The 12164-nt window shown below is 43.2% G+C and overlaps 1 protein-coding gene across 2 annotated transcripts in view; it reads left to right on the forward strand.

The window, feature by feature from the left end:
- LOC126546972 (cytochrome P450 4c3-like) overlaps positions 1-12164 on the forward strand; it is a 70688-nt gene that overhangs the window by 34628 nt on the left and 23896 nt on the right. For both annotated transcript variants that reach the window (XM_055062928.2, XM_050194709.3), the window contains 3 exons: positions 5855-5940; positions 8563-8756; positions 8849-8918. In XM_055062928.2, coding sequence (XP_054918903.1) covers positions 5855-5940; positions 8563-8756; positions 8849-8918 — 350 coding nt within the window. The remainder of the gene's footprint in view (positions 1-5854; positions 5941-8562; positions 8757-8848; positions 8919-12164) is intronic.

Consider the following 12164-nt stretch of genomic DNA (forward strand, 5'->3'; position numbering starts at 1 on the left):
AATCTATTGAAAATGCGTCGGCTCCAGCTGAAATTAATCGCCTTGTTCGTGAAACTGTTAGAACTAGAGGTGCCGCACTCAGCTCAAGGCTTGACGAGTTGGAAGATCGGTCCCGGAGGGACAATTTATTATTTTATAGCATATCTCACAGTGGCTAACGAGTCGCGGGCACAGTCCAAAGACTGCGTTAAAGGTCTGCTGCCGCGCCATCTAAGCTTGAACGTTAGCGACGGTATCATCGACAGAGCGCACAGGCTGGGCTCCTTTGAGGAACCAAAGTCACGCCCAGTTATCGTCAAGTTTTTTGTATTTTAAAAGCAAAGAATGAGTTCTCTCTCAGAAAGCTAAGCTGAAAACATCTGGCATTTCTGTGGGCTAAGACTTCTGCAGATCAACACGCTTGTAACGCAAAAAAAAAAAGAACCTAATTGAATACGGAAAATCTAGCGGCCAATACTTTTCACTGCGCTTTAACAAGCTTATCAACAAAAATGCTACATCTACTGCGCAGCCACTGATACCGTTCGTGAAGTTGACTCCCCTCGTGAGGTATGCCTACCCGGTAATCGCAACACGGCTTCGAGCACTACTGGCAATTTGTCAGCGTAGCTATCTTCCCGCCACGCAAATGATGTGTCTCTTCTATTTTGCAATGCACGCAGTGTGCTCAACAAGCGAACGGCATGGTACTCTCAGCTCATATTGATTCACGTTCTGCTGACATTGTTATTTTATCCGAAACTTGGCTTTCTGCAAACGTTCAAAGCAGCGAAATTTTCTGTGAACAGAAATACGCTATTTATTGATATGACAGCAATATTCGTGTCGGCGGGGGTGCTTTTATCGCTGTTAATGAAGAGTTTCCTTCCTCAAGTGTCCCAGTCGTGTCAGCTTTAGAAGTTATGCGCGCGCGTATTACGATTGACCATAGGGACTGTTTTTTGCCCAACTGCACTCCGTTCTTTCTGTGATGAACTTCATGACGTCTTAAATAATATTGTTACGGGATACCCCACATTGCCTTTTTTTTCTGCTGGGTTCAGCCATTATTACAAATAATTCTTCGGAATGCGTACAGTTTCTTGATGTTTGTTCCGATTTCAACCTCGCACAACTTGCTGACGAACCCACTCGTACTGCTGCAGTTTCCGCTGATATCCTTGACCTCATTTTTACTACTACACCTGACTTAGTTTCCAAACTTACTTACATTCCTGGTTTAAGTGATCACTTGCTTATTCATCTCACTTTGCGTGCGCATGTTTCTACTAAAAAGAGCTTTAAAGTTGTTCTTGATTACAATCACGCCGATACGGCTTCTATTACGGCATAAATGAAATCATACACAGCTGTTTACATCGCCGGTTCTGACGACCGCTCAGTTGAGGATAACTGGCAACTTTTCAAAAATAAACTGTTTTCTTTATTTGTCAGCTATGTACCTCTAAGAAAGATACTCTCAAACACACGATCGCCATGGTTCAACAACTCTCTTAAACGCCTGCGAAACGAAAAGAAACGGTTATTCCGTCGGGCCAAGCAAAGGAATCTCTCCGTTAATTGGTCAACTTGCCGTCAAGTGGAGATCGAGTACATTCAAACGACTAGAAACGCTAAAAATACCTTCTTGAATGTTACATTGCCATAGTTTCTTCAAACGAGCCCGCGCAAGTTTTGGAGTGTTGTTAATGACACTAAAACAAACATTATACATTTACCTTACCCTGATGGCACCTGTATTCCACCTAATCAATGTTGCAGTGTTTTGAATGAAGCATTTGTCTCTTTCCTCAATACTAATATCATCTCCGATTCACAGAGTCCATCAAGTTTCAACTTCCCTGTAATGGATGCCATAATAATTGAATGGATTGGTATTAGCCAGCTAATCAATAACCTAAAGATTTCGTCGGCCAGTCGGCCTGCTAGTAATAATTCCAAAATAATAAATTGCATGGAAGTGTTTTCATCTGTTATTATTTCTAAAATTTTTGCTCAGTCGTTGCAGTGTTCTTCGCTGCCGCGTGATTGGAAGAAAGGAAAGGTGGTTCCAGACCCAAAGTCAGGCAATGCGCATGCTCCCGAAAACTACCATCCCATTTCATTGACAAGCATCCCATGCTAACTTTTGGAACACATCATTTACTCTCACCTTGTTGACTTTTTGGAGACTAATTCATTCTTTCATTCCTGTCAACATGATTTGAGAAAAATGTTCTCCTGCAAAACGCCACTAGTTTGATTTACTAACGATCTTTTTGCTGCAACTGACATTAAATTTGACGTTGACTGTATTTTCTTGGACTATGCTAAGGCCTTTGATAACGTAACACATGATCTACTAAACCTCAAACTCGATCAGCTTAACATTGATCCTATAGTATTAGCTTGGTTTAAGGATTGTCTTTCTATTCGAACCCAGTATGTGACTGCTAATAACGCTTCCTCTGCTTTTTCATCGGTTCCATCATGGGTCCCGCAGGGATCCGTCCTAGGGCCTTTGCTCTTCTTAACTTATATTAACGACCTCCCTGATTGCGTGAAATCGTTTTCAATTAGCTTATTTGCTGATGACTGCGCCATATATTATAAGATTAGTGACCCTGTCATTTCCACTAAGCTACAAGAGACCTTAACCTTTTATCCATATGGTGCAAGGCATGGAACATGAAATTAAACGTGAATAAATGTAAATATATGCGCATTTCACGCCGCACTAACAATACTGACACACGCATGCGTTTTCTGAATACCTGCCGTGGTTGCTTAGTGGCTATGGTGTTGGGCTGGTTGGGCTGCTAAGCATGAAATCACGGGATCGAATCCCGGCCACGGCGGCCGCATTTCGATCGGGGCGAAATGTGGCCGATCGCATTTCACCCCGATCGAAATGCAAAACCACCCGTGTACTTAGATTTAGGTGCACGTTCAAGAACCCCAGATGCTCAAAATTTCCGGAGTACCCCCCTACGACGTGCCTCGTAATGAAAAAAAGAATGGTTTTGGCATTTGAAACCCCATTATTTCTTGATTTTCTGAATAGCGCCCCTCTCTGTCAAGGTAATTTCTACAAGTATCTCGGCCTTTATATCACTCACGATTTATCCTGGCACAAGCATGTTGAATATATGACCTCTAACGCTAGTCGCACACTAGGCTATACCTGCGCAGAAACTTTTACGCCGTTCATGCATCTTTAAAGCTGACGCTCTACAAAACGCTTGTTCGCTCAAAATTAGAATATGCCCCGGCCATCTGGGATCCCCCTCAAGCATCACTAACCCTCGATGCCATTCCGAATCGCACGTCCCGCTTTATTCTATCTAATCAATCGTTATGCTAGCGTAACACTCATGAAGCAAACCCTTAACATACCGGAACTTTCAGTACGTCGCGCATACAGTCGCCTCTGCTTTTTCCACAAGATTTACCAAGGTAAATATACCTGGTAGCGAACCTTGCATAGGAGCCCATACGTTGAAAACATGGCGGTTAATCGGCGGTTCATGGGGCTTAGCGCAATCTGTATGTGGAGGGAACACTTCCGGCGGACGAAAAAAATCATTTGACGCCATATCCGTTAAAAGCAGAAGTGACGTAATTTTGTTTTCGAAGGCGCGCAATTTGTTCTGTTGGCCTGCCTTTGCAGCTATATATTCTAATGCCCCGCCATTGACTTGATGGGCGTTTCGAGCTTTCAGGGCGGAAAGCGATGCAGGAAAAGGCCAGCCATACGGTTGTAAATCGCACCCCTGCACAGAACATACTTTCTTTGGAGGACGACGAAAGGTTTACGTGTAGAGTGCTGATCCTATCGTCGGATGCCAAGCTCGTCCGCCAGCGCAGTCTCACGAAAACAACTACACGAATATCTGGCTGTCGTAACTCACTACTTTTGACTGAACAGGTTAAGAACCGATGAAGCTACCCGCGTCAGCAAATTCAGACAGACTTCGACAAGCAAAAAAGCACAACGTGTCAGGGGGGCGTATTTCAACAGGTGAACTTTACGAGCGCGCCTTTCTGCACATTTCACGACGTGTATTGCATTGCGACTTATAGTGGCGTCAACGTCCCCTGTAACGATGGGCGCTGAAAATAAATGTATTTATTAATAATAACAAAATTAAATAAACTTGTATTTTCTTAACATGTCACGAATATATAATATTGACCAGGAATTTCATTTTCGTTGAATGAATCTGTGTATCGCTTGAATTAAAAAACGCTTTTTTTTCCCAATGTTTCCTCCCTCCAAACATAGTCGCGCTTCAATCGCTGCTCCCATAACCACCCATGTTGATGTCAGTGACATTTTGCACTGAACCGCTTTTCGCCCGAAGCTTCGCGACCTATTTGGATCGACATTGGATTTACCACAACCCGATAATAAAAGAGAAACTTTTAACACCTCCTTCTTACTTTTCATCCCGCAGCGATCACCTTCATTAGGTTTCCTTGCCATCTTGTCGTACGAACGCGTACTGTTACTCGTTATTTCCTCGTACGTGCAATGACTGGAAACACCTTCCCGCATCGGTCGCCGCTATTACAGAGGCATCGAGGTTCAAGATTGCTGTTCTCCATGCCATCGAATAAATCGTTTTATAACTTATCACCCAAGCCATCGCACCGCAAAAAATAAATCGTCAAGCTCGACAGGAGCTATCTTGAATTGTTAAATAATAATAATAATAATAATAATAATAATAATAATAATAATAATAATAATAATAATAATAATAATAATAAGGTACCAAACTCTAAGGAAGCGATGGCGCTTTCATCATGAAGATTGTTTAGTTGTGCCATAGTCGAGGCTCCTCATCGCGTATTGACGTGAAGGTGAGCACTCCCATTTAATTATAAGCCAATTTGACCCTATTTTTCGTCTGGTTGACCTCCCTGCCTTTTCTCTCTTTGCTATCTCTCTCTCTCTCTTGACCCTATTTTCACCAAGTTCATAAAATTCTGTGGTCGCCTGTAGTGGTTTCTGGATTTATTCTTGCTCGTGTAATTTGTTAATGAAATTCGTATTTTTATTGATATTTTGAGCCTGTTCATGGCTAGTATATCCAGGCTAGCAGTAATGGCACGCATGTACATTTAAGCGCATAACTCTTGTCTGAAGTAGAAATGTAAGCTTAAGGCCTATGTGACAATAAATCAATTGTGTTATTTAGTTTTCGGAAACGTAATTTTACGTACTACGAGTACAATACGCCAGTCGGACAGTATTTCTTGAAACATTTGTTGCAACGTTTCGTTCGTTTCGGGCTGTTTGTGAGCGAGGAGCGTCGAGCATTTGACATGCTTTAAATATGCCATCCGCTTGCCCCCCCCCCCCCCCCCCCATGGGCACCGTAATTGATGATTTCCCAGCAATGTATCTGTAGTGTTGCGAATTTCCCGAAGCGCGAATGGTGACGCACTATTTGCAGTTACCCAAGCGTGACCTATAACTTGACCAACTTGACTAGACAGGTCACGCCATCTCGTAGCGATTCCAGTTAACATACGCAGCAGCGTGAAATTGCCACATCTATTTGTGCTCGTGGAATATTCCCGCTGTATGAATGTTCAGTCACCAGTTGTGACCGCCTTGTCCTACCGGGAAATTAAAGGAGTTTGGATATTTACGTCGTTTCAATACGTATTGTAAACACTAAGCAAGCAACCAAATGTTGATGCTTGTGTGAATCAGAACGAATGTTAATTGGCTCAGAACTATTGTTAGCTGAAAGTCGATGACGGTAATCGATGACACTTGATCTCAAGTTTCCTTTTTTTTTTTGGAATCGCATTATTACCTCACGAAGTCTAATGCGATATAAATACATTCTTTTTTTTGCAGGAAATACTTTCAAACAACAAACTTTTGTCCAAGGGCCGTCAGTATAAACTTCTCCACAGTTGGCTTGGAACTGGCTTGCTCACGAGGTATGAGCTGTTAACACTGAAAATTGCTGTCCTGTTCTTCCCATGACCATCAATGGCGCAGTGGCTGCATCTCGTGAACTTTCCGCGCTTCCACTCCGTCTGCCTTCTACAGCTAAACGCGGCTCATTGTAAAACTTTGTGTATGCTGGCTTCAGCGCTTACACCAAATTTCCAGACAGGAAAGCCGATTAGCGGCACCTGTGATCCCTTATATATATTGAAGCTGCCAAGTGCTGAATTTAGATGCGATTGCATTTATTCGGTTTATAATTCTGGTTTAAGGTATCAACGCGCGTTAGGACAATAGCGAGTGTTAGTCGCGACTGACAGGTTATGAAAGTGGAGTATATTTCCATTTATTTGCTTTTATATGTCTGTTTATTTACCTACTAATTCTTTTTTTAATTGGCCGACTGTCGGGTCCCGTACCGCTTCCTCTGCGGTCAGTACTCGTGCCCAGTACGCCAATGAATGAAAGATTAGGGAGTTTTAGATTTTGCGTACCGAACTTTTGGGGGCGCAAACCACCGGGCGGACAGAAGACCACCGAGAAGGTACCCAAAAGAACCCAAAAGCTGTTCGCAAGAATGAAAGCAGAGCGTGACACTCTTTGCGCCAATGTGCCTTTGTGGACCTAGTGTACGCAAAATTTAGCCGTACCTATTTTACTGGTGGTGTGGACTGCGCTTTACGTGTGATTCAATATACGGGGATATCATTTGTTACGCTTTACGGAATTTAAAAAAATCGCCTGTTGCTGATAACATAATTCTAGTCCTTGAGCTTGATTATTCAAAGAAGCGGACACCATTGGTACGAGAAACCAAGACATATATGCAACTAATTAACAAGAATTCACTAATTAACTTCTTAATTACTTTACCGTAGATAATGCTACTTACGAATTGTTGCCGCTGAGCTTGCAAGGCGTATCTACTTCGAATGAAATTCCAGAATTACACCACTTTGGCAATATGCGCCATCAAACTCGCTGTAAAATAGGCACTTGTCCCACATGATTTTAAACAAAACGCTCTTTTCTGAATTGGTGCGCAAGGTTAACTGGAACGCCCATGTATTTCGTTCAACACTTTGGGAAATCTTATCTCAAAACTTGTCATCTTGGAAATTGATTTCAAGTGGATACGTCTTGCAAGCTCACCAGCTGCAATCAGCAAAATATTAATACGTGTCGCAAAATAATTATTAAGAAAGTTAATCAGCGACTTTTTGTTAATTAGGTGAATATTTTTTATTTACTATGCTAGTAATGTCCACCTCTTCGAATTAGCCAGCTGAAGGACGAGAATTGTGCTATGGACCACAAGCGATCTTCAAAAATTCCTCAAAAATTAAGAAGTGATCACCCCGTATGCAAATAGGCTAATAGCCAGAACTTGCTCCACTGACGCACAAGCGCTTATTAGCCTCGAGATCGAGCAGAGTTGCCGCCTGGCTGGCACTGGCTGAACCACGGATAGTGTGGACTGCGCCGCGCTGCGTCTGCTACACCCAACGTGTTTGCATGTGCGCGTACGGCATGCATATCTTTAAATACTGTTCATTCTGTGGTTGTAGCTTGGCGGTAAACGCTGGGGAGGGGGGGGGGGGGTATTCTGGAAGTGTCCACTAGGTAGACACTTTGACAATACCCCATGCCCTCCCCCCCCCACCCTCCAGGTCTTCATTTGTTGGCGATGTACAGAAGCAATTTGCCTTGTGCTGTCGTCATTGCGCTGTGCTAAGATTAGTGACTGCCCATGTCGAGCGCACAATGTGTGACCGTCGCAGCCTCCGTTCGCCACGACTATTTTATTGTCAGTTTGCGTTTCGAGTAAATCACAGGAATTATTTTGCCTCGTTTTAAGGAAATCAAGTGGTTGCAGCGATGCTTGATCACATGCCGTGCTTTAGCGACTTGTCGCGATGTGTTCATCGCTCCGGAATCTCTGACACGAACGAACTGGCGTGAATATCACTCAGCAGTAAAAACGTTCATTAGAAAGCGCTCATTATATCGTGATACACTTTATATTACGATAACTGCATCATGATAATTGGGATGATTGCTCGTAACTCTCACACAGTGATTGCGTAGCGGTGTGAGGTGTTCTTTTGATGTGTGGTTAACCTGTTGCTCGATCCCGTAGCGAATAGGTGGCTAAGCTGCTTAGGCCCTGAAGCGAAAGTGTAACGGGAGAAAGGAGTGTTGCCACCAAAAAGTTTGTTCTTTTAAAACTGCACAGTCATGCATTTTCACTGGGCCCGTGCGGATTTAAAGAATAGACAAGCGTGGTGCTGCGCGGCGTAGAATTGCAGAGAACTCATCTAAAACGCTTCTGTTCTCAAATACGTGCAGTAGTTGTCAAGGAGAGCAATTCTTTGTACGAAGAACACTTTAATATTGGCATGTACGATTGTTTAAGGGGCTCAGGGACATCCCGTGCTTCCATAGAGTGTCATTTCTCAGCATATGTTGTCTTGTGTTGCGGAGATGAACGTAAAACTTATTTTGCTGTGCTTATTCAACTCCGGCAAGTGCCGATTGCTTAGAGTAAGTACCACACTAAGAGTGAGAAACAAACGAAATAATTCAATTTGCTTGCTTTTTTCTGCACTCAGTACAGGAGCCAAGTGGCGATCCCGGAGGCGCCTGTTCACACCCGCGTTTCATTTTAAGATACTCGAGGACTTCTCAGCCACAATTAACGCCCAGTCCTTCATTCTCTGCAATAAACTGTCAAAGCTTTCGCAGCATGGAGCAAAGTTGGACGTCGTTCCCCTGGTCACTCTTTGCACTTTGGACATAATTTGTGGTACGTATAGGAAATTTGCTATCAAGCTTGGATTTTGCGTTACTGTGGTTGATCCTTACGTGTTCGCTGTCCGTTGAACTTTTCATTCACAGAAACCATTATGGGATCGTCCATATCAGCTCAGAGCAATGAGAAAAGCCCATACGTTGCCGCTGTTAACAGGTACCGTCCATTCTCGGTATTGTCAATTTGCGTTGAAAAAGATAGCTTTGCTGCTGCAGCCTGAAGACTCATGCACAATCGCCAGCAAAAGCGTTATACCACGGGTGCCGGGGAAAATCTAAGAAGTTGAAAAATCTTTTTTTTAACAGCCTGTAGACATATTCAGCCTTAAATCTAGGGCTACAATATATATGTGCGTGTTCGGCCAATCGGCCAAACGCACGCACAGCCGCACCTGCAAAATAATTGTTCGCTTACTCCATTGTCCCCGAAATCTTGCTCGGGGATTACTTACTTCGTGGGAGACAGCTAAAAACGTGACTCCAGCTAAAAATCTACCGTCAGATGCTTGTTCGGCTTCTTTACTATACTGGCTTTAGACTAGTCGGGAGATTGCACACCTTGAAAAGGCTGTCCCGGCGGAATATACGTGTGCGTTACCGAACGAAGGTTTATCCTGACACAAACGCACGAAAGGCGCGTCGTGCGTCAATATTCGCCACTATTTGTTTTTGCAGATTAGGTTTAACAGTTCATCTTAACAACAACACGTGTGTGTGTGTGTTTTTTTTTGCGTCTTTTACTTACTTATTAATTATTGTGCCATCAAAGTAACGTGATAAGCAGCAGGTTAGTCTGTGTCCGCGAAGTTTTGCCCCGTGTTTGAGCCCTGCTTTCTTCGAAATTCTCGCTTCGTTCTTGACAGTGGTCGAGCAAGATAAGCCTCTGGAGCCAAGGCTTTGAGACGGAGACTTGCCTTCATCAAGGCAACAACAGCTTGGTCAGTTGTTGCTGTGGTGAATACAAGTCCCTATTTCGAAACCTTGACTCCAGAGACATGTTTTGTTCGACCGCTGTTGATTGCTTCAAGTCCCCATCTTCCTGTGAACATCTATATTGGTTGAATTTGTTTTCCTTCTCGTATTTCAAAATATTTCTCACAGAGGTATTAACGACACTCATTTCTCTTCCTGTGCTATATACAACACGGAAGCAGGTAGACACATATGACTGGGGTCCAAACTAACAACTGATTTATTTTGGAACGGATACATGGGTCAAGACGAATTAATAAGATAAAAGAAAAAAAGGATTTGCTCATGTTCGCATGAGAATAGATTACGGCAGGCTCTTTTAAGAACGTAGAATAAACCAAAAGCAAAGGTGACCCAGTTCCTGAAAACCAAACCTTTAAAGTTGTTGGTTTCCAACGACACTGGAGTGTTTGTGACGTATAAAAATTGGCTTTAAAATAATCCCCTTAGAGTTAGGACTGATCGAAGCAACATAAAAATGCTGCAGAAGGAAGCAGAAAAGATATGTTAAAATGCTGCCAGCTAAAGGCGGTGAAAGACGCAAATGAAGCCAATGAAACTAGTTTACGACTTTTCTTCTCCGCGAAAGACCCATTAGAAAGGACATGGGTTTCATGTGCTCACACAACATAAAGGCACCAGACATAGATAGCTGACCATCTGCAAATGCACCTCGCGTTCCTCACTGCTGATGGCTTGTTGAGGGTTAATAACTCGGATGTAGTAGTTCAATTCTTGAAGGACTTCCACCTGTCATGTGTATTAGTGAACGCTAAGGACTTTCGTTTTACCGTACCGCAGGAGGCAGCCGCAGAGGCTGTCAAATCGGCTAGGAATTGTTAAATTTAGGAACCAGTGCCTTGTAGCGTGGAAGCACCTCTGCAATTGTTAAAGGCGTGCCAAAGCTCTGAGCTCATAGAATTCGTGGATATCTTGTTGATCCAACCAGAAGGTATATATCAATTGGATCGTGGATCGAACCAGCGTTGTCGGATATTCTACTGGTCCTAGGTGACCGTAAGTTGGCAAAATAGCTTGAGAGATCATATGTCATTGCCTGTTTGAGATACGTAGACTACCTGTTTCTCTGCCTAAACATGCAACACAGCTTGCACTAAAGTTGATGTTATCTTGAACGCCTTCAGGAGTACACACGTAGGCCTAGAACTTGCCTATGAAATACCAGAATATTCTAGAATTCTGTTTTTACAAGTCAGGCTCGGCACACAACACACGTGCTGGCTCTACATAAATCAGGAGGAAAAGAACATCTTCAGTTTTGACTGGAGCCATTCAAACATAACAAGAGAAGCAAGGCAGTGTCATGTTTAAAAAGCAGAGGACACTGTTCTGTCTTGTACCCTTTATTCGTCTCCTTTTCGTTGTTTTTTTTTTTTTCATTTATTTTATGTTTGAAGCAGGTCCAGTGATGAGATCATATTCCCACTTTCTTAAGCAGAGCCTTAACGTACGATCACATTGATGAAGGAACAGTGGATATTTAGCAGTCATGCTAAGAGAAATTTGCGAAAAAAAATGATTAAAAAGAAAACATTCTTTCGACGCCTTTTATAGACGCCAAGAAAGCGGTTGCTATTCTTCTGACAACGTATTGTAGAATATAAAATACTCGTGCTACACACGGCTTAACAGTGTTCAGCGCTCTATGCAATCCACCTCTCTGATTTTCCTGTGCTGCCCTCTGCCGCACGCCACTGAAAATGTTTTGGAAGGGTCCCGGGGCTTTCGCCGGTTGATTTGTGTACTTGTGCCCACGTTGAGTGCGCGCCGGTTGTGCGTTTCGTGGATCGCGAATCCTTATTAATGGCTTCTTCGGGACAGCATGTCGTTCCTGAAGCTATTTAGCAGTCAATGACTACTGGGTGAGCAGGCCTGAGTGCGCTGTTCTGCAAACAGTGCGGCCGATAAAGGCACGCTGAGTTCCGTTTGGCGGCACGGCTGCCTTGGAATTTGTCACTGATTTCTGCACTTGGACATTATTTATTGTATTCTCTTTACACATTATTTAGACGCTTCGCATATTCAAAAAGTCATTGAGCGCAGCCTTCTGCGCCGGATTTATTAAAGCGGTGCACTTGTTTACATCGACATCTACAGCCGCATGTCGTTGTTATCGTCAAATATTGTGGAAAAGGTCCATCGCTGATATGAAATAGTGTCAAAATGTAGCAAAACATGCATATCTGCGCATATGTGCCATGTTGTTACACCCCGAGACGAGTCAATATGAGCGGCCGAACCACTTAAACAACGGCAACTGTGATTGAGATACTTATATTACGGGCTGTTAATTAACTCATTCTCGGTTTTCTTTAACTTCATCATACTTACAGTTTTAGCGTGCCATAGAGCATTATTAGAGAAAAATGCTCGCGTATGTGCTCATTTGTAGGCCATGTTGCTCTCTCAC

Source organism: Dermacentor andersoni, chromosome 1 (genome assembly GCF_023375885.2).
Source record: "Dermacentor andersoni chromosome 1, qqDerAnde1_hic_scaffold, whole genome shotgun sequence".
Lineage (NCBI taxonomy): Eukaryota > Metazoa > Arthropoda > Arachnida > Ixodida > Ixodidae > Dermacentor > Dermacentor andersoni.